The following is a 24,575-nucleotide window of genomic DNA, read 5'->3' as shown; positions in this document are numbered from 1 at the left end:
AATTTCTGCAAAACATTTGCAAATAAACTTTTTTTTTCTGATTACAAATACTGAATTCTGATTACAATTTTTACTGAAACAATTACTGATTTGTTCCATACGTTACTAGCATTTTCTGATTGTTTAATATCCGCAATTTCGTTATCCAGAAGAAAAACTTTGAAAGAAGTCCATTAATTTTCGAGAATGATATATGAGAACTTGTAATTGACAATAACTCCATAAAAAAAATGTATTTATTTTGTTTATAAAAAAACTATTATTATCAAACATTACTTATTAATTTTTTATTTTTTTAATAAATATGAACATTAAATACATACATGCTTACCAAGAAAATGGTGATAAATGGCGGTAAACGCTGTGGAATTATTAATAAACATATGAAAATTATAAACAAAAGTATATATAAAACAATATTTCCAAAAAGGCTGTAGATATTATTAAATAATTATGCTACACACAAAAAAATGATATGTAGAGTTAATATAAATAAATAAAAGTTACCTGGATTATTGTACTGATTCTGACATTCGGAGGATTACAATAATCTAAACATTTGAAGGATAGGCGGGAAACTGAGAGGCCGATAGAGGGAGACTGAGTAGCCGGTGAAAGCGTGAGACCTGTGAGGCTGATATGGTAGGTTGGGTTGGGTATATTCAAGACGGACTCTCGCGTTGTTGCGACTTTTACCTTCAGCACGGCTAGTACTAGAGCAGGCTGTGGCGTGATCTCTACTAGAGATGGCGTGCAAAATTACTAACTGTGATTTATCACAGTAATCGCCGAATCACGATCACGGTCGTGATTTAACTTCATTTACGACCGTGATTGCGATTTTTTTTATCATGAGTGAATTTGCTCACTGCGATCGTAAGTCCTTGATCTTTAAACAGAAAACCGTATTCAATATGGTTTTACGATGAATTACATTACTATTTGTGTTTGTAAAAATCAGTAGAAAAAACAAGAAATTCTAAAAGAATGATTTGCTAGGTAACATGTAGAGTATAATTTATAATCATTAATTTATTCATTATTCTTCATTGTTTCTAATTATTCCTTCACTCTATACGATATAACTCGAATTTTTGTTTTGATGTCATTAATATAAAATATACAGATTATGTGTCGTGTGTGAAGAACTGTTAGGTTTCTCCACCAATCAGAAACGATCATGAGAAATCACAAATCACTGTAAAAAATCACCGTGATTGGGAACAAACGTGATCGAATCACGAGTGATTCACAAGTGCTTGGCGGTATCGATTCAAACCTACTTGTTGCCAATAGCAACGCTGGTATACATAATTGTATAGATAGAGTATAGAATATACTTTGAGCTACTTTTATTAGTGTAGTATGTATAAATGAGATTCAATTACGCAGAGCAATTTTGAAATTGATTTAATTATTATACTTTTTGGATCTTCAATAATATAGTGATGGTCATTATGAGTTCGATTTTCGGTGGTGGTGATAGTACTAATAACACGAATGTCATTATTTTTGACGCTTCTAAATGTGAAAGAAAACTGAATGAAGTATTCAAAGTGTTGCAAAGAAAGTTAAAATCGAAATGGAAATTTGTTGAGTATGTCAAAGCATTTTAACATTCTTTTAAAAATGAATTTGAAGCACATTTATAAATTTTTATTTTCTTTCAGAAATAACAATACTTTGACAGAAGAAACGTTATCAACAGGTAAAGTGTTGGTGCTTCCAGGACCTCAAAATAAATTCACTGAATTGGAAATGAATTCCATTAGGACGTTTTTAAATTCTTCTGGACATATTTTAGTTATGCTTGGTGAAGGTGGAGAAAAAAACTCTAATACAAACGTAAACTTCTTATTGGAGGAATTTGGTATAATGGTGAACAATGGTAAAATCCTTCATAGTGTGATTAAATTTAAGTAAAAGTAAGATACATGGATAACTGTAGTTGGTACATATTTTTTAGATAATGTGATACGTATGAGTTATAGTCAAACAATGCATCCAAAAGAATGTTTAATCTCGCAAGGAATTTCAAATAAGTCAATATTTTCTAAACATCATGATGAATCCATGTAAAATAGTTAAATATAAATCATTAATTATTTATGAAAAAAAATTGAATAAGAACTCTTGATATTCAGTTTCCCCCATTTCAGAGACATGAATTTTTTGTATCCATATGGTGCAACTTTGAGTGTAGTTCAACCATCAACAGTTGCATTGTCTAGTGGATCCATTGCAGTTCCAACAAACAGACCTATTTGTGCATACCATTATAATGAAGTCAATGGTGGTAAATTAGTAGTTTTAGGTTCATCAAAAATGCTAACAGATGCATACATTGAAAAGGAAAAAAATGATTTATTGAGAGAAATGATATTTAACTTTTTCGAATCAAAAGAAATTGTACCTAAAGAATCTCAAATGGATGATGCAGATGTAAGCTTCAAAATTTTAATGAATGTCTGCCTTTGAAGTAACATGTCTTTGTTATTAATAATGCTATGAATCATTCAGTTCTGGGAATACAATTTTGTGCCTGATATAACACAGCAAGCAGATAATCCAAAAGTATGCACACAGGATATGGATATGATGGATTATTCTCATGATTATACTAAATTATTCAAGCATCACCTGTATTCAATAAATTTAAACATGGTTCCAGCTTGCATAAAGGCTTATGAAGTTTTAGGTGTAAAACATGAACCACTTACTTTAATTCCACCACATTTTGAAGCTCCATTACTACCCACACAAGCATCAGTAAAAATTTTATTATTTAAATTGATTCTATTACATATAATACATCAATTGTTCAAATGTAGTTTAGTGAATTTAATTCCAGGTTTTCCCACCAAGCTTTCAAGAATTACCACCACCGGCTTTGGAATTATTTGATTTGGATGAAGCTTTTAGTTCTGATCTATTAAAACTATCTCAATTAACAAATAAATACATGGCAACAAAAGATTTATCAAAAGATGTGGAATTAGATCATTATATTAGGGAATTCGGTAGCATTGTAAAAATAAGCAACTCTAATATTCACACAGCTAAAGAAGTATTAAATTCTGTCTTTCAAAATATTTGCAGCTATAAAGCTATGCATGAATAAGAAAATTGAAAAAGTGTAAATACTGTACATTTTTATTTCATATTCAATTATATTAACTCAAATATAAAAGTGCATAAATATACAATGTAAAAACTATATGTAGTTATTAAATAAAATATTTTTTAGTAATTTATAACAACTTAATTATTATTATTATTCTTAACGGCTTAAATATCACCTATTATTTCACTTGTAGTGTAAGTATAAATATTTTAATTTAGTGATAATTTTAAAATGGAAAAAATAAAATAAAATACATAATTTACATTATTGGATATTACATTATAAAATAAAAAATATATTTATTAAATTATGGATATTAATAAATAAAATTGGATCCACTGGGTTCCGCTATTTTGAATTACAACACGTTGAACAAAGGTAGCGTACTTTATTTGCGCTACAAAACATCCGTACCGACCGATCACTAAACATATTGAGTAGTTGGAAAGTGAGCGGTAGCGTTCAGAGGCAGTCTAGTGAAATTGCTCAACAGTTGCGCAACGGTTGTGTCTCCTGAACGCACCCATTACAATCTTGTACAAGTTGGCAATGCTGTAAAGTATCGTGTTTGCTAGTCACTCCAGGAATTGCGATCTCCGGCGAACATATAAAAGTATCGGTAATAATGAGCGAGTCTCAATTGAAGAAAGTCAAAATGACGAGCTCCTTATCACAATTGAAAGAACTGACAACGATTGTCGCCGATACTGGCGACTTTCAAGGTAAGAAAATTAACAAAAAGAACTTGCACGAATTCAGAATTAATCTACATATTAGTTCGGGCAAAGGTGAAGGCTATTATTAGAAAGCGTGGAAAAGAAAATACATACGACGCACATTTAATTTAGATCTGAAATTTTAAAAACATGTTAATTTATTTGAAAATCTGTAAATATATATGAGAATTATATTATACAATATTCTGTAAATATATATGGGAATTACTGTAGAAAATTGTACATTGTACCGAAGGAAAACTACCTGTTTGACTTCAGATTACGTTACGAATATAGTGGTGGGGATCATTACAAAATCGACGTTACGACCAGATTTTTTTTAGCAATGCTTTAATTATTGTGTTCTCGTTTGTAGAATATTTAGAAAAAGCGCAAATCAATTATAAATATTATTTATTTATTTTAAAAATGATTAAGAATTGTTATTTGTACTAACATATATATATATATATATATATATATATATATATATGAAATCAAATATGTACAACTTGTTTGTATTCTTTGTATAGAAATTTTGTTTTTTTTATTCTGCCTAAAATCAATATTATACAATTATTATTGACTATTATTATGATGTACGTATATAATGAGGTAATCATTATGTATTATTCCCATGACCTTTTGAATGCCTTAAGTGACCTTTGAGATATGAATACTAAGTATTGTGTAACATATAAGTAAATCCCTAAAATAATGGAAAACTATGTGTCTATGGACAATAATTTTTTAACGAACTTGAATTATGAATTATTTTCAGCAATGGAACAATTTAAACCAATAGATGCAACTACAAATCCTTCTTTGATTCTTGCTGCAGCTAATCAAAAGAAATATGCACATTTAATAGATAAAGCTGTACAATATGGAAAAAAATCTGGATCGTAAGTAATTCTTATCCTAGAATATTAAATTATTAGAAACTCCAATTTCAATATTATGAATGACATAAAATATATTAATATTTGTAAAAATAATTACTTCATTTTTCGCTATGGATAAACCACATAATCTTATTAAAAGTTTTCATTTATATTTCTTTTAGGGTCTAATCTTTTGTATTCATTTAATCAAATGTTCAATGTAATACTGAAACAAAAAGTTTTATTTATAAATTGTTCATCTAGAAATGACTAAAAAGTGTGGCTTCTTAAAAGTAATTGTATGCTTGTAATTATGTAATGATGTACATAAGTAGATAATTTTTATTTAGTAGTTGATTGATTTACTAGATAGAATTTATAATGCATTAAAAGTTGCTTTAAGATATTGTAGGAATTATAAACCAAAAAAGATACATCTGATCAAAAAAGTATACAAATCATCAAGTATTAAGGAATGAAAGTAAATCTAAATCAGAATCTGTAAAATAATGTAAAGATTAGTATTCAGAAGAGAAGAATGTTAAAATTTCTCAAAGAAAGAAACAAAAGGAAGAATAGGAATCAAAGTATACAAAAAGAGAAATATTTGTCCAGTGTTATCATGGTGGTAATAGAAAATTCATTACAATAATGTTATATCCACAAACGTGAATGATTAAATGTAGATTTACTTATTTGTTTCAGGACTTTGGCAGAACAAGTCGAAGTAGCCTTAGATATCACATGTGTTCTATTTGGAAAAGAGATTTTAAGTATTATACCTGGAAGAGTTTCTACAGAAGTAGATGCTAGGCTATCTTTCAATAAAGAAGCTAGCATTGAGAAAGCGAAAAACCTGATTAATTTGTACGAAGAAGCTGGTATAAATAAAGATAGAGTGTTGATTAAACTTGCATCTACCTGGGAAGGTATTCAGGCAGCAAAGTAAGTAAAGAGCTTGTAATTAATAGAAGTCAGAAGATTAACTTTAAGTAGAAATTTATAGAATGTTTTAATCCTTATAGAGAACTGGAAGAAAAATATGGAATCCATTGTAATTTAACGCTTCTGTTTTCTTTTGCACAAGCTGTTGCATGTGCAGAAGCTGGTGTAACCCTTATATCACCATTTGTTGGAAGAATCTTAGATTGGTAAGAAACTGCAAAAAATTATAGTGTTAAAGTAATAAATCAGTTAATGCTTCAGTTAATTTTATACGAATTAATTTTAATATAAAATTAATAATTTACAATTCTGAAACATTCAAACATGCACACATCAAAATAAATTTGTAGGTATGTTGCAAATACGGATAAGAAATCGTACGAGTCGAAAGAGGATCCAGGTGTTGTATCTGTAACTAAAATTTATAATTATTACAAAAAGTTTGGATACAAAACTGTTGTCATGGGTGCTTCGTTTAGAAATGTTGGTAAGTATCTGTCTTTATACGATGATTACAAACAGTACTTAAGGATATATTAGATATGTCATACATTTTTTACATGAAGGTGAAATTAAAGAACTGGCCGGCTGTGATTTCTTAACTATAAGTCCGAAATTGCTGGAGGAATTAGAAAAAAGTAATGAACCGATTCGTAAAATACTTACACCGGAAGCAGCTAAAAAATCTGATCTTCAGAAAATCAGTTTAGACGAAGCAGAATTTAGGTGGCTTCTTAATGAAGATCAAATGGCAACTGATAAGTTAAGTGAAGGTATTCGCAAATTTGCGGTAGACGTACGCAAATTGGAAAAATTACTACAAGAAAAACTTCAATCTTAAATATGAGAAAAATTCATTTAAAATTGTTTATGAAATGTATATTTCATTGTCAATACCAGTACTGTGAAATAATAACTGTTAGATGTAACATTTATTGGTGTATGATACATTCCATATTCTGTATCTATTTTATACAAAAGTATATAAAAATTATATTTTTGTAAGAAAAATTATACGTTGTAAGAAAATTGTTATATAAATATTAATTTTTAAATTCTCGACTGCGTTGTTTGTGTAAGAAAATGTAAAACAATTATTAAGATATAGCCTGTCACATATTAACGCCTATATTCACTATTCAAAATTTAAAATGTAGTCCTGTTACTCAATGGGTGAATTCACGATTTCCTTTTATCTTTTATAGGTATCTCATACATAAGAAAGATAATTTCATTCCTCCATTTAAAATTTTCATTGTATAGAATAATACAATCAGATATATGTATATGTATATAATTTTACTAACTATTTAGGTGAATCTTTACTTTTGCTTTACATGTTTTTATTTCAAAGTTATTTCATCTTCAGTGAATAATGAACAAAAAATGCAATATTACAAATGCAAATTACAATTGTAGTTTTTCTGTTAGGAAAATAATTATTGCCATTGTCTGAGTACTACATAAAACGATAATATTGATATACGGCATACAGTATCAGTCACATCATTGGACATCTAAATACAAGATATCCAAAGGGCTGCCCTGGGCTAACCTTCGATATCCATTCAGATGCCAAAAAGATATCTTTTCATCTTGTATCTGTTGTTGGGCATCGAAAAGACACCTTTTAGGCACTTCAGTGTTATGTGGGCTTGTATAATATGGCATCAATAAAACTAATTTATCAAAGATCTAGTATATAACCACGTAGTAGATACATATACATTACTTCCACTTACTATACGCGGAAATTTAGACTTTTTTAAGCACTTACAAAGAAGTGAATCAAGTTGTTTCTTAAATTTAACTTGTACGTTAAAAGTTGCCATATCTTTTACAATTGGTTAAGCAATTATAAAAGATAAAGTTGATTCTTAAAATCTAAAATTACATAACCAATTAAAATGTTCAAAACGTTGCAGACAAGTGTTATTACGTTTGATTTAAACATTTGTACAAATTTAATAATTGTACAGAAATTTTTTAAAAAATATCTGTCATGAGATGAATTTAAAGTCTCGTATTACTATTCGATCAATCGTAATTGAATGGCTTTTTCGATTCGATTAGTCGAACTGTATACGTATACACGTATATCATTGCGCGTTCAGCTTGGTTCAGCTATGTTGAGCTGAGCTATGTAAAGTGCTAAAGATCACTAAAGATTCTGCCTGTGTTTTTAAATGAATATATGTGTTCGGAATAAATTCATTAATATTTCTTTGTAAATTACAATAAAACATAACAATATGCCGAAGAAAAAGACAGGTCAAAGACGGAAAGCAGAGAAACAGAAACTGCGGCAAAAAGAAATTAGAACTGCCAAGGATCAAATAGATTTAGCTAAATTTCCTTGCAATGCAGTGATGGTAAGTATATGTATAGTTTTATATTAATATATATGATTATAATTGTAATCTGTTTTGTTGTTTAATGAAAAATTAATTATTATTTATCATTAGTAATCAAACATAATTTCATTTATAATATTAACTTATGAGTTATAAATGATTGTGTTACAAAGTTCTTGAGATGATTACAAAATAACATATTAAGTTTTAATTTGTACATCATATTTGAAGTAATTGTTTGTCTCTTATAAAAAGGAGTGTGATAAGTGCAACAAGAAACAAAAAAGTAGAGCTTTTTGTTACTTTTGTCAAAGTGTACAACGGTTACCTTTATGTGCGCATTGTGGAAAAATGAAATGTATGCTTAGAACTGGAGATTGTGTTGTTCGTCATCCTGGTATATTCACTACTGGATTAGGTATGGTGGTAAGTTCGTTTAATGTATACCACAAACATTTAATCTTTGGAAGATAGATATCATTGATGGTTCAATAAGTAATAATGCTCAAATATGTTTGCATCCACATGCACTTATAAAATATATTTTGGAATGTATTTTTCCAAGAAACACGTGTATTTTTATTGAACTTAATATCAACAACTGCTAGTTTAAATTAGTTATAACCTGACAAAATAATACGAAGCTCTTGAAAATTTGAGTTAAGATACAACCAGATATTACTATTAGAAGGTTACACCATTATATGTATAATATTGTATGTAATAAACAAAAAATTTCTTAGGGAGCAATATGTGACCATTGTGAGGCATGGGTTTGCCATGGAAGACGCTGTCTTACCACTCATGCGTGTATGTGTCCTTTAATGGATGCAGTTTGCCAAGAATGTGAAAGAGGCGTATGGGATCATGGTGGTAGAATATTTCGGTGCTCATTTTGCAATTGTTTCCTTTGCGAAGATGATCAGTTTGAACATCAAGCATCATGTCAAGTTTTAGAAGCAGAAAATTTCAAATGTAAGAACATTAAGAAAATTATACTAATATGTTTCTATACATTTTTATTAATTTAATATAAAAAAATTAATTCTTTTAGGTCAATCATGTAATCGTTTAGGACAATATTCTTGTTTGAGGTGTAAAACATGTTATTGTGAAGATCATGTTCGTCGAAAAGGATTTAAATATGAAAAAAATAAGGCTATACCTTGTCCCAAGTGTAGTTTTGAAACATCTCAAACAAAAGATCTTAGCATGTCAAGTAAATAACAAAACTATTACTAATATCTTTGTTTATGAAAACATTTATATTTGTTACTTATTACAAATTCTCTATGAATTGCGTATTCATGTTATTAATTTTGTTTTAGCGAGAAATCATAAATTTGGTAGACAAAATCAAAGTGGAACTTACGAATCTGATGAAGAAAATGAATATAACTATTATGGTACATGAGCCAATTACATTTTTATATTCATTTAATACCTGATATAACACAGTATGCATGTACATAATATGTTTACACTGTAGGAAATCAATCTCAAGGATATAGTTCTGAAAATTATACTGTTGATGATGATGACGATGATGACGATGACAACGAAGATGATGATGATGATGAAGAGGAAGAAGAAGAAGAAGAGGAACAAGATGAGTCATTAAGTGAAACTGAAGAGAATGACAACAATAAGTTACTCCGAAATTAAAATTGTAATAACGATCATATTTAGTAAAAATTAAAAAATATCATAAAATGTAAACTGAAAAATAAATATATTAAATTGTTGCCTTTATAAAAATAGTAATATATTCTGTATCTTAAGATATAATTATAGTTACAATACTAAAAGTTGTACAATAGTATTTTTACAACTTTTTTGTCAGTTCTATAATATATTAATTTTCAAGTATAGCAATATTTTAAACAAAAAGTTTTCTGTAAGGTAGATGTAACAGGAACATATGTATATCAACCTATGTATGACCTGATATTTAATAATGTCACATGAAAATAATATTACATTCATTATACATTAGCTTTATGTAATCAACAATTATCAAACAATGAATTTTGACATATTACATGTATAAGTGTGTCTTACACACGCAATGAGGTATATTCACGTGGGAATGCAAAAGTGTGAGAACCATGAGCATTAACACTTGGTAAAAGTCCTGCATTTGGTATAATGTTCCAGGATAACGTTAACGTCACATTTTTATTTCCTCTAAAAAAATTAAAAGAAATTCATTAATTTACTTATTTTTAGTATTACTAATTTTTATTGAAATATAACTTATTCAATAACAACAAAAATTACCTCAAACCATTACCATCATCCCAAAAGTAATATTTTGTGTTCATATTTTTAAAATCTAGTGCAGCTTTATCCCCACGAAGCACTATTTTATCCCATAATATTACCTAAATTAAAAATTATATTTCATAAGTTTTCTATCAGTAAGTTAATATAAGCTAAAGTATAAGTTAAAAGTATTCCAATATCTTTACCATACCTGATTAAAATCATTATTTTCTGTTTGATATTCAGCTGTGAGGTATAAAAATAATTGCTTAACGTTCCAATTGAACAAAGGAGTGAGATGTATGTCTATGTAAAGAAATTATAGTTTATATTTGTTGTACAGTTGTCGAAAATATGAATTTTTTTGGAACTGTATCATGAGCAATTTATGAATAAAAATTTCACCTCGCGATAAGATAATTAAAAGTTGAAATAAAGCAAAAAATGCCTGATGACACAATATTTGACCTGTTTCTATTTTACAGCAATAATACCTTGTTTTAAAAATATGTTCTCATTATGTTAGTGGCAAGGATGTTTTGATTGGAAAGCAGCAATACAATAATATACCTTTATTACATTTTGATATATTTTCAATACTTCAGCTTTTACAAACATTTAAAAATTCAAGATGTTTGTAGGAAGGAATCCAGTTGATGCATAAAAATAAAGCCCACAAGGCTACTATGCCGTAGTAAGTCATATACAGGGTGAGTCTCGTAACGTGACGACTTCAAATAACTCGTGAGTTATTTGTTGTACAAACAAATTTTCAAACAAATGCTGCATAGTTTCTAGAGGAACATACAGTGCTTTAATTTGCTTTTTATTACTTTGTTTTTTTATCGAGATATGAAGATCACCTACAATTTTTTTAATTGAATGCCCAATATTTTGTCTCGAATTCGGATAAAGCACGAAATTCTGCGTAAAAAAGTATTATACCAAAGAGGGCTTAAAATTAATTACCGAGATATTCTCAAATTAATAATCTTCTATTGGGAAATATATCATAATCTTTGTTACATGTTAGACATGATCAATATGAGATGTAGCTGAGTTTAGTACCTGTTTAGTAGCTTAGAAAACGTAAACGTAAAAGTAAGATGTTCAGTAATAGAGAAAAGTACAATATGATAATCGTGTACGGTGCGTGTGATGAAAATGCTATGAGAGCTAAGATATTATACCAAACTAAGCAAGTATCCTAATCGAAATTAGCCATCACATTTTACCTTTGTAAGATTTGGTAAAAGGCTCCAAGAACACGGCAGTTTTAACGTACAGAAACGTAACTGTCCTAATATTGTAAATTGTAAATGATGAAGGATGTCGTACTTCTGCCTTAGCAGCTATTGCCCATAATCCACATGTCAGTACATGGCTGATTTTGTGTGGTTCGTGCATTAGTCAAAGCAGTCTTGTGCGTATTCTTCATTCAGATAACTTTCATCCACATCACCAGTCAGTACATCAGAAGCTACATGGACGAGATTTTGAGAAACGCGTACAATTCTGTGATTGGTTGTTGTACCAGATGGAAGATTCGAATGGTACATTTGTACAGACTATTTTAAGGACTCACGAAACTATGTTGACTAATTGCGGAGATATTAATATTAAAAATATGCATTATTGGACAATAGAGAATCCACATTGAATTCGTGAAATTGATCACCAACACCGGTGGAGAGTGAATGTTTGGACCGTACTTCATTGAAGAATCATCAACAGGTCAAACATACTCCACATTTTTGTCTGAAACACTACCAGGCCTATTAGAAAATGTACCGTGTCTTATATGTCAAATAATGTGGTATGGACAGGACAGCTATCCAGCACATTATACTCGATAGTTGCAGCAAATATTAAATAGGATGTTTCCTAATCGTTGGATTGGACATGGCAGTAACATTGTTTGACCAGCTCGCTCGCCAGATTTAATGCTGCTCGATTATTTTCTTTGGAGAACATTAAAAAATGAAGTTTGTCGCGAACCACGAATGACGGCGGAAGATATGCGAGAACATATTATTAGTGTATGTGACATAATAACTGCAAAAACATTAGAAAAAGTTCTTCGTTCACTCATAATCCGATTACGCAAGTGCATTGATTGTAATGGACAACACTTCGAAAACTGCTTGAAATAAAACTTGTTTTATAAATTATTTTCCAAATCATTCATTTTAAACTCTATTTAGTGTAATACTTTTTTATGCAGAATTTGGTGCTCTATCCGAATTCAAAGAAAAATATTAGGCATTCCATTTGAAGCAAAGTAACAAAAAACAGACTATAGCATTGTATGTCACTCTGGAAACCATGCAACATTTGTTTGAAAATTTTTTTCGTACAACAAATAACTTACGAGTTATTTGAAATCGCCATGTTCCGAGACTCACTCTGTATTACAATTGCAACGGATGTAAAGTCTATGGTAATCTAAGGCTATCTTAAATCATATTACTAACTGGAAAATATTCTGTGATATACAGGTAAATCAAACAGTGTCACAAAACATTAAATTTTATATAAGCTATGAAATTAAAAAGGATATCAGTTTGTAAGTCAAATGTTAAGTATCCTAGGTCATTTTTTTCTCTTGACGCACTATAATCTGGCACATTTTTTCTGAAAAACAAAATATAAATGATTATTCCACAAATTATTAGCTTGAGGCACAATAAGTTTTAGTCAATGCTTTTGCTGTTTAGTTAAAAAACTAAATATTATAAATAAGAAAAAATAGTAATTTCAAAAAATCAGTAATAAAGCACTGAAATATGGGAAGCAAACAGAACATATTGCATCTATTTAATATGAAACTAATTATTTCCATAAATTTGTGTTTGTAATATCCATAAAAATGAATTCACTATACTTACACAACTACTTTTACAGTATTTAATGTTGCATTTGCTCTATAATCAATAAATACAGTCGAGAGAAAACAACAAAACGTTAGACACGCCGATACACTCAATGTATACGCTAAAATAGCATTACCACGCGTAAAAAGAGTGTGCATTATTATGTTTTAGTATTGCCGATTAGAATATACGATACTTTTATTCAGCAAATCAATCGTTCAAATCACGCATCAGAAAGCACTAACCACTAACCAAAATCATCATCACCTCGAGTTGTATTTCAACGTCACCAATTCCAACCAATTCGACACCATTGGACAACCCCTAGACACATATAGTAGACTACGCGGTCTTATGGTAGGTATGAAGTCGGCACTAGGGAGAGAGGACACTAACTGGAGTAACTTTCCTCTCTTTCTAATGGGGCTGTTGGTGGGGGATTCTTCTACAGCTCTATGGGGATTATTAGACTAGTTGAGCTCGAATAGATTTAACGTAGTTCACAAATTCACCGTTCTCATAACGTATAGGGCAGCAGAAAATCCCTGACTTTTTACATGATCGGTATTTCAGAACATGAGACACGAAGTTCCATAAGATGATAGGTCTATCCTCTACCAGCTACCTCGTCGGTGGTATTAAATCACTAAGGATTAGTACCAATAAGCGCTCCACAGTGTGAAGGGCGCGCATGGTCCTCCTCTTCCTGTTCATTCCTATCTGAACTGATCTGAACCATAGATGACCATAGATCTGGACGCTTAGAGAATAAACCATTCTGTACCATTCTGCGTGTTCCTTGTTCCCTACATAGAACTCCACATTTAAAGTTATTTTAGTTTAACTGTGAATTTATTAAATAGAACAGTGATTTAGTTTTTACTAATAACATGATTTTACATTTAAATTTAATGATTTTATATTTAAATTTAATATGATGCAATAATTATATTGTTATTAGTCATAGTTATTAGTAGTGTTATTAGCGGCAGTTCCGTTTAAAGTGACTGACATGGCGAGTACAAAGAAAGTGGTTTTGTCTATGCAACAACGGCTGGAGATTCTGGAAGATTTGAAGACACAATCTCTTTCAACGATTGCTGCAAAGTATGGTGTACACCCGATGACAATTCGTCGGATAAAAACAAATGCTACATTCATTAGTGAATTTGCAGTCAAAAGTAAGGAACAGAAAGAACGCCGAAGACTTAAAAAGCCACTATATGCAGAACTAGATCATCGTTTGCTGACATGGTTTGCAGAAAGAAGAGCACATGGGGATATCCTATCAGATGCTATACTTTTAGAGAAAGCTGCTGAATTTAAAGAGAATATCGAATCATGTTCAGGTTTCAAAGTGAGCACGGGTTGGCTTTCGAGATTTAAAAAACGCAACGACATACGCTTACGCGAATATGCTAAAAAATCTATGGAAAACCAAGTCCCAGAATTTGTATCTGTATGTGAAGAAGCAGAAAGTAAAACTATCATCAAGGAAGAAGAATTTGAAGAAGAAGTATGTAATGACAGTAAAGATCAAGAATATGATGTACAACAAGAAGAAATACTTGATCGAAGAGATCAGGAGGAAAATAATATGAACAGATTAAGATATTTATTTGAAGCATTAACGCATATAAGTGCAACAGCGCCGACTCATATTCAGATGCTGGTAGCAGTTTTAAGACAATATTTTTTTATTGACAGGAATGAATAAAAAGTTAGGAATAGCCTCGTGGAAAACCAGTCTGGACACCACTTTAGAAAATATACACAGGAATTCATGAAACATGGGAGTTGCGACAAGTGTATTTAAAATTCATCATCACCTTACTCAAGATAAGTACTCATACATTAGTAAATTTACAGTGTATCTGAATATTAATTACTGATAAAATAATTTATGTATGTTATTTGTTATTTAGTGCATTTCTACAATTGCAGGACCCACAAAGGATAGGAAATTGAAGATTTTATTATAAATTTTTCTGTAAAATATGTAATTTTTATGTAAGTTATAAATGTATTATACTTATATACGTTTTATTATTGTAAATATTGTACGTTTATATGTATTGTACTACTTCACACTACCCTAATGTATAACATACTAGAAGTACCTACTATACCACTATTATTTTAAATATGTCTAACAACTTGTGTTTGTAATTTGTTAGAAGCGATAATGAAAGGATATGAATTGTTAACACTTTTCTACATAAATAAATATGCTCTAAATTATATCGTGTTTGGTATCGTTTTAATCAGACAAATGCCAAAAATATGTCAATAAAAATTTCATTAAAAAAAAACTAAAAATAAAGTTTCATGGTTGCATTAGAGATGTCTCACCAATACCCAGATACTTGATAGTTTGTAGACTCCTTCGTTCAACCGTTGTCTCGTGAAAGAGAGTAATTAGTTACAAAAGGGGACTCAGCTTCGATGACCTTGACCTTAACATATTTTCTCAAGGTCAACTTTCTGAACAATTTATCCTTATACACATGTACCATCGCAAGCAAACTCGGCTTCCTCTAGGGGAAAAAGTGGCGTAAGAGAAAAGCCTCCTACCACTTATTGTTAGTAAATTTATTTCAAGTACATACTAAGATAAATATTAAATCGAGCATTAATTTAACATAAAGTTCAGTAATTTCCGATACCAAGTGGTAGGAGGCCCTTACTCCTACATTGCTTTTTCCCCTAAAGGAAGCCGAGTTTGCTCGTGAGTCTACTCGTATTTACTTGAATAATCGATTCATCCCGAAGTCCGGCGTAGGAGATTCCCTCACCAACAGCCCCATTAGAAAGAGAGGGAAGCTACTCCAGTTATTGTCCTCTCTCTCTAGTGCCGACTTCACTCCTACCATAAGACCGCGCAGTCTATTATATATGTCTATGAGTTATCTATGATTGTCAGCCGTTATCAGTCAGTCAGAGACAGTCAGAGAGACCTGGAGAGACATTACGTGTCTATCAATGTCGAGTAATTATATGAGACATTGAAACAGTCTTTGCATACAAGTCCTTAAGTGCATCACATACACTGCGAAAATGGCAAGTCAGAATTATTTAAGTGATCCAAAGAATCCATTTTTCTCTCTCGAAGATGACATTGACGATGAAACCTTTCTAAAAAGTGCACCATCGAGATCTATTGGTCACTCGACCTACGGTCCGTATAACAATTTTAACAACGAGCTCCACCACAAACATCAACAACTGTTACAACGAAAAAAAGAGATAGAAGAGCGTACAATACAATCGTCTGAAAGATCTATTTCGTTATTAAGGGATTCTGAGCAAATTGGAGCTGCCACTGCAGAGGTAATTCTTATGAAATATTATCTAAATATGTAAAATATTCATTGAATACGAAGATTGACAGCCCATAGTTACGAGGTTTTATTGGACTGTATCTTTCAGAAACTGTTACTAACTTGAAATTTAATTTTCTTTGTTTCACACATCAATGAAAACACATGTTTACATAGAGGTTATTACAAAATTTTGAATGTTGTATTACAATAACTATGCTCTATACTGTATGTACAATAAAAGTACTTTAGTACGTTATTAATTAATTTTGTTGTAAATAATATATACAGTGATATGTTAATGTTTAATTATTAGATTGATGTAATAATAACAAAAGCTGTGCAATATAAGAATAAATATGTATTATCAAATCGTTGTAAGCCATATTAAAAATAAAGTAGTTACTTAAACAAGTATGCACAAATTTGTGTTTTCTGTTTTATGATTTATTTAATAATACAAAATAGAACACTTAATGTCTTAATTACATTTGATTTAAGGAATAATATCAAAAGAAATAAAATTAAACAACATTATTTTATTCTAAAAAAAAAAAAAACTTGAAATTCAAATCTAAGTAAAATTAAGATCCAAGTAAGAAATTATAAAACCAGAAATAATATAAGTTTTTGACCATTGAAATTTTTATTTTTATTTGAGGAAAATAACAAAGGAAACCAATTATTGATAACAGTGCAGGTATTACACGAGAATTATTTCAGTTAGATGTATCAAACGTTACAAAATTATACATCATCTGTACTAAAAATAACATTTTACGTACATAAACCTCATTATTAAATACATTTTGTATCATTGACTGTATTTGTGTATACATTCTTTATGCATTTAAAGATTAATGTTTTTATTTTAGGAACTTATTAGGCAGAGAGAACAATTAGAAAGAACAGAAAAAAGATTAGATGATATTAATAGTACCTTAAGGTTTAGTCAGAAACATATACAAGGAATAAAAAGTGTATTTGGAAGTCTAAAGAATTATCTGAGTGGTAAATCGATGGATGGACCCATACCATCAACTAAATTATCAGAGTCTTCTAGTTCTGAATCTATGGCATCTCCTGCTCTGTCCAATTCTTTAGAACAAGTTCAAACTAATATGGCTAATACAAGTCCAGCACTAAAGTTGCGTGGCCTGTATGATGAAGATGAAAGTAATCATTCTGTGAGTAATAATGTGAGTAAGATTTTAGAAAAAAATTTAGATGAAATGAGTGGTTCATTAGCTAGATTGAAAGGCTTGGCAATAGGATTATCAGAAGAGATAGATTTACAAAATGATTTAATTGACAACGTAACAGATAAAACAGAGAAAGCAGATATAATGCTTCAAAAGCAAAATAAAGATCTTACTCATCTGCTGAGAAAGTAAATAATTCATGTAATGGATGTGACGTCAAACAAATGCTTAAAAAGTTACTTTTTGTACAGTTTGTAATTGTAAACATTTATGTAACGAAATGAAAACATGATATTATCTTGTTTAGTTAGATCTAAAAATATTAAATATATATATATTTTGTTAATAAAAAGGATGTGGCATTGAATATTGAAATCTCAAAATTGTCTACTGGTTTTTATGATGCTGTAAGTATTAGAATATGTAATTATTTGAATAAAATTCTTTCATAAAATCTTTTTTTACACAATATATAATAAGACAAATTGTATTATTACTGGGTAAAGTTCCGTGTTAGTGTTTGATACTATTTTATAATGAATGTAATGTATGTTACAATTTCATATGGCAACATATTTGTATAGAAGATCGTGGGCAGACTAAGAGTTCTAATTTTCACTGCCACTATTGTTCGACATAATTTAAATGTACTGAAATGAAATAATATACACATTATACAAAAACTATGTATAGACAGAAACTTTTATTCAAATCATAGACTCAGAAATATTAAGAGTATATGTATTATGCACATATAAATTGCTAAATATAATATATTTTATAGATGTTTTAGAAAACTATAATCACATTGAACTTTTATCTCATTATATTCTATTGATTTTCCATGAAAAATGTTTCTTAATGATGTAAAACTTATGAAGAAGTTCGTCTGTTTTTTTTACAGTAGATTTATATAGATACCTCTGTTTATGCTGATTTTTTAAATTTAGTACATTTTTTAGTATTGTACTAAAAATATTTACAGAATAGAAAAATTAAAGCTGTAGTGATTTAAAATGTGTATCATTAATGATTATTTAGTTGTATAACTAGTAAAGCAATTATAGGTCAATTAGAAACATTGTATGACATTCATAATAATAATGTATACAAAATTATAAAGCGTCGTCAGAATTATTTGTGTATGTTGCTTTATTTTTACATAAAGGTATAATTACAATAATTATACTCCATAACAATTATAAATACTTCTATAGATTTCTTATGTTTCATTTTTTATTGGCATCACTATAGTCGAAACATTATGGTTGTACAGTTTCTCCATTTTGTCCACCTGTTTAAGTAAATATAGTTGAATGAATAGAAATATAATTAAACTAAAATGGAATTAATTAAGTTGAATAGTGTAATGTATTAAGAAACTATATTTAACATTTGTTAAATCTCGTAATATAAATAATTCTAATATTCAAATTCAGTGATTTTACATTAATGTAAATTAAAATGTAAGAACGATATTTTTTTAACCGATTACTTTTTCAGATGACGTAGATACATGTGTACATTCAATCACATTTTGAATAGTAACCCAATTAACGATAGTTGTTTTTAGATAATGATTATATAAAAATTAATATTTAATTTTACAAAAACTTATGACACACCGGCTGTGCCACCATTTGTGTCAGTGGCTCCACCAGTATTCTCGTCACCATTTCTGGTCCCGTTACCATTATTTTGCCGCCATCGACCACCTCTACATCCTACTCCATTACCGTGATGTCGTCCAGCCATGGAACGATCTAAATTTATAGCTATCGTAGATACCTATCAATTAAACCAATCTTGTAATGTAACACATTTATCACCGCATTTGTGTAATATAAATTCAAATGTAACAATACAGTCGGCGTGAATGGAAAGTCAACCGAAAAGGTTCCGCGATAAACTTGTTAAATGAATGAAAGACAGGATTATTAAAAATGGTTGTTGTATATTTAATTTAGGCAGAATAGATTTTATTAAACTCGAACATATTCTATAAACAAAAGAAGATAAATATGATTTCTGTAAACATCAATAAAATGGAACATAGTACAGCACAGACGTAATAATATACAATATATGTAATAGAAAATAAAAGATTTACATTTAAATAAAGTATATAAGACAATTCTAGAAGGTGTACAAGTATTGTACATTATTTTCAAATTCATTCAAGTTTTGTATGCCATCACACTATCGGTATATCAGTATAATTGTGGACATAATGATCAATGGATAACACAATGTCCCCATCGTTACAGATAAGGTGCATATATTTGTTATTAATAATATATGTATACACGTATAATATGCAACCAGTAGTTTCTTTTTACTCTATATTAACTTCAGGTTTCTAAATATGAGAGTAATTGATAATTACGAATTATTAAGATATATAATTGTAACATAAATATAGGGTAATGGAAGGAAATAAATAGTTGAAATCGTACCATAATGCCAAACACCAAGAGAAGCAAGCAGTGAATTTTAAAGAACTTCATCGTGCAACAGTTGCATTACAAAAAACTGTTGTATTCTACATGGCTATGTATTTATACTTGTAAAATGCAATTACAACGATAATCTTAAATCAGAAGAATATGTTTCCGTTTGTGTCATTTCCTGTAATTTTCCTTTTGTCACAAATTTTGTTCGTTTGTTTTATTTTACCGTAACGCCTCTGGAATTGTTAAAGTTTACGCTAATTTGTTCCTCCCTTATCATGGAAATATTTCCTCAAAGTAAATTATTTTCTATTACAATTGGCTTAACCCAGACCACGAATAAGCTTTCCAATAGATCATTGTATTCGTCTTGAAATACTCTATCAGAATGTAAGTAAAAAAACATACCGTTCCGTTTAAAAAAACAGAGATGACCTTCATATCTCCTTGACGCCTCCACCTATCAAAAAACTAGTAACATTGGATGATCAGCCCCTCGATACCAAATAATTTTGGCCTGATGCATTTTTTCCTATCAAGTGCTTCACCCTGTATACTGAATATATTTGTCATTGTAAATTAAAAAATATATTGTTTGTTTAAATTTATGGGACAATACATAGATATACGTGTTCATAATATCATATTAAAAGTAACTAGTTTTTTGTACGCGAACACAAATTGCGACAAATCCGACCCCGAACCTGCACAAGCTTGTTGAAATCAGTATGGACCATTTTGGAGTTTTATTTTTATTTTATTAATAATAATTCTATGATATATGTATATTGCATATATTAGTAGCATCCTGAAAACGGGTATTAAGGAGTCATTCCACGTCGAAACGCACAGAACTGCGATCGTAATGACCGATTTTTTTCGAATTTGCAGCATTTGTTGATAACCACAGGAAACTAAATTGTGTAAAATTTTAGTTTCTAATCTTAAACCGTTTCCGAGATAGGTATGTTAAAGTTTTGAAAAATTGAACGAAATCAGCCGATACATCACTGCAAACGTAATATTGTGATTATTTTTACACATCGAATTTTGATTTTGCCCTTATTTTAAACCTAAAGGAATATTTTTTCTAACCGTATGGGCAAAATTTTATTTCTTGTTAATGGATATAATAATAATTGATGTTAAAGTTTCAAAGCCGATTGGAAGCTGTTCCTACTGTTCCGTTGTTATGAAAAATACGTTTCATTGAACCTTCCACTATAAAATACAATTTTGCAAAAAAATTGATCGATATCAGGAAGAATGACGAAAAAAATGTATAATGTCAAACGTCGCGCAAGGTCGCACGCGCTACGAGCTGCTGGCAATTGCATGCTGTTATTATGTGTTTATGTTATATGTATAGATATAATGTAACAGTTTGTTGAAAACAGTTTCTTTTTCCAAATATGTACTTTTATAACTTGGGCCGTAGTTTATCGTCGATGCATAATGGAATTCAAATTGTTTCAATTTAGCTGCTTTTTAAACATTGTTTCCATTAGTTTGCGATGTTCGTAATAATATTTACTGAAACAATCATTTTTTCTCTACAAAATGTATATTATAGAAAGATGGAACAATACCGAGAACATCGAAAACAAACTTTTAATTCGTCAATTGCATTTTTAGCAGTCTGCAATTAACGGATTAATACCTAGCATCAAACTACTGTACGTAGCTTCATTATTTAATTACTCGCAATAAATAACATTTTTGTAAGTAAATAACGTGTAAGTAAATTCATTTGTAAAAATTGACCAATTGCCAGAAGGTAATTCGTTCGTGCGTATTAAGATTCTTACAATAGACAGTAAAACTATTCATACTCCCATATAAATTATAAATATGTAAATGTTAATAAAAGCGGTGTATATTCTCCCACATGTAGATTTGATAAACTATTTATGAAACTTCATCTATTCTGAATTTATCTGTTACAAATATGCAAATGTAAGGCAAGATATAAAAACGAATAAAACAAGAACATGTGAAAAGTAACATTAATAAAATGTCCATTAACGATACATTTAGAATAAATTGTTTTGTAGTTAAGTGAAAAAATATATACTTTTCCGTTTCATGTTTCATGACTGTCATATTTATCCCTTCACCTTAAACTGAAGTATGGGATATTTTTATTCCCGTCAAATCATATAGATACACACAATATGAATGGAATATATAACACTTCATTTGTGCTAATAATACTCAGAATTCATGCTTTGTCGGTAACGTCGGGTATTGACACTAAAATGGTAAGGGGGCTTCTGACGCCCTCGAAGCATGGGACAGAAAATTACATTGCATGTTAGGTCTATTCTTATATCTCATCTGTGTCCATAGTAATCCGTGGTGCAGACTGCACCGTGCAATTGGTGCAGTTCATGCTCTTCGTGCAGTTAGTGATTATTAGTGATTATTAGTGATGGATTCGCAATGATTCGCAACGGTTGCAAACGGTTGTCTCAACGGTTGAGTCCGCTGAACGGAGCCAATGTGTACAGAAAAACATCATTGGAACAACGTAAATAAACATAGAATTTGCAATGACAGCTTCTTATTATTTTGTAATTGTCGGACATGCCGATAATCCTCTATTTGAAATCGAATTTAACAATTCTGGAAAGGATGCAAAGGTTCGTTGTTTGTATAGGTTATATTTGGGTAGCTTTGAAACAATTTAATTGTTGACAACACAATTTTTTTTTTAAATATTCTACTGATTTCTTAACAATGTGACATCATTTCATACATTGATTTAGTAATTTATGTATGTATACTAATTACCCTTTTTTTGTAATAGAAAGATGACTACTCACATTTAAACCAATTCATTGCACACTCTGCATTAGATCTCGTAGACGAGCACATGTGGAAAACAACAAATATGCATTTGAAAATTGTGGATAAATTCAATCAGTGGTTTGTGAGTGCTTTAGTTACAGCAACTCACATTAGATTCATTATGGTACACGATAGCAAAAATGAGGATGGTATAAAAAATTTCTTCAATGAAATGTATGACACATATATAAAAGTAAGAAAAGTATTTCAAATTTTTCTCAGTACAAATCCTTTGCATTTCAAGCCATTAAACTATTATTATTACTGTTAGACTGTGGATTTTTATGCTGATTCAGATTTTAAAAAAAATATCTGAAGATTTGTTTCTTTTATTAAAGGTTTTGTTATGTTTAAAGTAAAGTAAACTTTATACTCACCTTTCAAAAAATTTGTACTTTGTCATGTTTTGCATATCCAGATTTATGATAAATGCATAAAATCTACAGTCTAATTATTATGAATTATCTATATTATATTTTGAATACCAATGAAGAAGAAAGGAGGCAAATGAAACTTGTAAAACATGAAAAACTTTTAAGATAGTAGATTTGAGGCTGTTATAATGCCTGTTCTTGCATTTTGCATAATGATATATTACCTCTAATTTTTATTATAATACTTGAATGCAGAGGATAAATATTTGACATTTAATATAGATTAAATATTAATTTGTATGTTTCTTTTAGTATTCTATGAATCCATTCTACAAATTAAATACACCCATTAAATCTGTTGGTTTTGAAAAGAAAGCGCAAATGTATGGCAGGAAATACTTATCATCATAAACAATTTGTTCTAATTGTGTAAAGTACTAATAATAAAATATATTGTTAAGCATTTATTATTATGTGATATATACTAATTTAATTATTTATTTTATGTTAAGTGATTTACCTGTATATAATCACCGACGAGGTATACAGTAGACCTACATATTATCACAGACGAGATATAAGAATAGACCTACCATCTTATGGTGTCTCAGGTGTCCCACGAAAATCATGCTGATTCGAGCGCACTCTACATAAAAGTTTCCGACTTCAGGAACTACGTTCGACACTGTGATGACGCACAGCACAGACACACGCACACATTTTTTTTGTACAGCAAATAACTTCTGAGTTATTTGAAGTAGGGCTATTGATTTGAACCGGGTATCTGAGATATCCAGGTACTCGTGAGATAACCGGGTAATTTTTGTTTACCTGGATATCTCACGGGTTACCCGGGTACTCGACTATCTTATAATCAACAGCTCTAATTTGAAGTCGTCACGTTACGAGACAGCCTGTATATAGTATGTAATCTCTCATGCGGTGAAATAGCTTCCCTTATAACCGACTTTTTTTTTTATTAATGCAGTAACTGAAAATAGAAGGTTTACATAAGTTTCTTCGTTCATCGTTAAATAATTGTTCCAATTTTTACGTGCAAACCGCAATGCATTTAATAAGTTTACATGTGAATAAACTTCTTTTCTTCAACTACTCCTTACACCACGTATTACGTTTTATTTAACGCTTGTAACATTCTCTTGTACTTAATAATTACCCTACTACTGCTAAAATATAGTTTGTAGACAGTCGTCCACT

The 24,575-nt window shown here is 29.8% G+C and overlaps 6 protein-coding genes across 6 annotated transcripts; 5 read left to right on the top strand and 1 right to left on the bottom strand.

Moving 5' to 3' along the window:
- The first annotated feature begins 1,457 nt into the window (after positions 1 to 1,457).
- Positions 1,458 to 3,121, top strand: LOC107193787 (intraflagellar transport protein 52 homolog). Its single transcript, XM_015583292.1, has 6 exons — positions 1,458 to 1,597; positions 1,671 to 1,888; positions 1,967 to 2,075; positions 2,160 to 2,442; positions 2,521 to 2,769; positions 2,852 to 3,121. Exons 1-6 carry the CDS (start codon positions 1,458 to 1,460, stop codon positions 3,119 to 3,121), a joined length of 1,269 nt encoding a protein of 422 aa, XP_015438778.1.
- A 575-nt stretch (positions 3,122 to 3,696) lies between these two features.
- LOC107193765 (transaldolase) lies at positions 3,697 to 6,644 on the top strand. The gene is made up of 6 exons (XM_015583270.1): positions 3,697 to 3,846; positions 4,622 to 4,745; positions 5,430 to 5,669; positions 5,750 to 5,875; positions 6,020 to 6,156; positions 6,236 to 6,644. Exons 1-6 carry the CDS (start codon positions 3,750 to 3,752, stop codon positions 6,508 to 6,510), a joined length of 999 nt encoding a protein of 332 aa, XP_015438756.1. The 5' UTR covers positions 3,697 to 3,749; the 3' UTR covers positions 6,511 to 6,644.
- Positions 6,645 to 7,788: 1,144 nt separating this feature from the next.
- LOC107193740 (zinc finger protein 330 homolog) lies at positions 7,789 to 9,688 on the top strand. Its single transcript, XM_015583244.1, has 6 exons — positions 7,789 to 8,041; positions 8,279 to 8,449; positions 8,767 to 8,998; positions 9,078 to 9,242; positions 9,352 to 9,429; positions 9,513 to 9,688. The coding sequence occupies exons 1-6, from the start codon at positions 7,922 to 7,924 to the stop codon at positions 9,686 to 9,688; spliced, it is 942 nt and encodes a 313-aa protein (XP_015438730.1). The 5' UTR covers positions 7,789 to 7,921.
- A 285-nt stretch (positions 9,689 to 9,973) lies between these two features.
- On the bottom strand, positions 9,974 to 13,399 carry LOC107193780 (signal peptidase complex subunit 3). Its single transcript, XM_015583284.1, has 5 exons — positions 13,177 to 13,399; positions 12,849 to 12,922; positions 10,500 to 10,588; positions 10,304 to 10,407; positions 9,974 to 10,210 (listed from the first exon to the last, which is right to left on the bottom strand). The coding sequence occupies exons 1-5, from the start codon at positions 13,317 to 13,319 to the stop codon at positions 10,081 to 10,083; spliced, it is 540 nt and encodes a 179-aa protein (XP_015438770.1). The 5' UTR covers positions 13,320 to 13,399; the 3' UTR covers positions 9,974 to 10,080.
- A 2,708-nt stretch (positions 13,400 to 16,107) lies between these two features.
- Positions 16,108 to 17,875, top strand: LOC107193785 (synaptosomal-associated protein 29). The gene is made up of 2 exons (XM_015583290.1): positions 16,108 to 16,491; positions 17,357 to 17,875. The coding sequence occupies exons 1-2, from the start codon at positions 16,219 to 16,221 to the stop codon at positions 17,873 to 17,875; spliced, it is 792 nt and encodes a 263-aa protein (XP_015438776.1). The 5' UTR covers positions 16,108 to 16,218.
- A 4,650-nt stretch (positions 17,876 to 22,525) lies between these two features.
- Positions 22,526 to 24,069, top strand: LOC107193766 (probable trafficking protein particle complex subunit 2). Its single transcript, XM_015583271.1, has 4 exons — positions 22,526 to 22,775; positions 22,943 to 23,176; positions 23,670 to 23,786; positions 23,870 to 24,069. Exons 1-3 carry the CDS (start codon positions 22,686 to 22,688, stop codon positions 23,766 to 23,768), a joined length of 423 nt encoding a protein of 140 aa, XP_015438757.1. The 5' UTR covers positions 22,526 to 22,685; the 3' UTR covers positions 23,769 to 23,786; positions 23,870 to 24,069.
- The last annotated feature ends 506 nt before the right edge of the window (positions 24,070 to 24,575 follow it).

The sequence above is a fragment of the Dufourea novaeangliae genome, unplaced genomic scaffold (genome assembly GCF_001272555.1).
Source record: "Dufourea novaeangliae isolate 0120121106 unplaced genomic scaffold, ASM127255v1 scaffold24, whole genome shotgun sequence".
Lineage (NCBI taxonomy): Eukaryota > Metazoa > Arthropoda > Insecta > Hymenoptera > Halictidae > Dufourea > Dufourea novaeangliae.
The sequence above is the reverse complement of the archived record's forward strand: the minus strand, read 5'-3'. Positions and strand labels throughout refer to the sequence as shown.

Bases quoted from the DNA above. Each gene is read 5' to 3' on its own strand.
- LOC107193787 (XM_015583292.1), top strand. From the start codon at position 1,458: ATGAGTTCGATTTTCGGTGGTGGTGATAGTACTAATAACACGAATGTC. The intron at 2,076-2,159 runs GTAAAATAGTTA...CCCCCATTTCAG, and splicing joins AAACATCATGATGAATCCAT to AGACATGAATTTTTTGTATC. The intron at 2,443-2,520 runs GTAAGCTTCAAA...TGAATCATTCAG, and splicing joins CTCAAATGGATGATGCAGAT to TTCTGGGAATACAATTTTGT.
- LOC107193765 (XM_015583270.1), top strand. From the start codon at position 3,750: ATGAGCGAGTCTCAATTGAAGAAAGTCAAAATGACGAGCTCCTTATCA. The intron at 3,847-4,621 runs GTAAGAAAATTA...AATTATTTTCAG, and splicing joins CGATACTGGCGACTTTCAAG to CAATGGAACAATTTAAACCA. The intron at 6,157-6,235 runs GTAAGTATCTGT...TTTTACATGAAG, and splicing joins TGCTTCGTTTAGAAATGTTG to GTGAAATTAAAGAACTGGCC.
- LOC107193740 (XM_015583244.1), top strand. From the start codon at position 7,922: ATGCCGAAGAAAAAGACAGGTCAAAGACGGAAAGCAGAGAAACAGAAA. The intron at 8,999-9,077 runs GTAAGAACATTA...TAATTCTTTTAG, and splicing joins AGAAGCAGAAAATTTCAAAT to GTCAATCATGTAATCGTTTA. The intron at 9,243-9,351 runs GTAAATAACAAA...ATTTTGTTTTAG, and splicing joins AAAAGATCTTAGCATGTCAA to CGAGAAATCATAAATTTGGT.
- LOC107193780 (XM_015583284.1), bottom strand. From the start codon at position 13,319: ATGCACACTCTTTTTACGCGTGGTAATGCTATTTTAGCGTATACATTG. The intron at 12,923-13,176 runs GTAAGTATAGTG...TTTGTTTTTCAG, and splicing joins AATACTGTAAAAGTAGTTGT to AAAAAATGTGCCAGATTATA. The intron at 10,211-10,303 runs GTAATTTTTGTT...TAATTTTTTTAG, and splicing joins GATGATGGTAATGGTTTGAG to AGGAAATAAAAATGTGACGT.
- LOC107193785 (XM_015583290.1), top strand. From the start codon at position 16,219: ATGGCAAGTCAGAATTATTTAAGTGATCCAAAGAATCCATTTTTCTCT. The intron at 16,492-17,356 runs GTAATTCTTATG...TTTTTATTTTAG, and splicing joins TTGGAGCTGCCACTGCAGAG to GAACTTATTAGGCAGAGAGA.
- LOC107193766 (XM_015583271.1), top strand. From the start codon at position 22,686: ATGACAGCTTCTTATTATTTTGTAATTGTCGGACATGCCGATAATCCT. The intron at 22,776-22,942 runs GTTCGTTGTTTG...TTTTTGTAATAG, and splicing joins ATTCTGGAAAGGATGCAAAG to AAAGATGACTACTCACATTT. The intron at 23,177-23,669 runs GTAAGAAAAGTA...TGTTTCTTTTAG, and splicing joins TGTATGACACATATATAAAA to TATTCTATGAATCCATTCTA.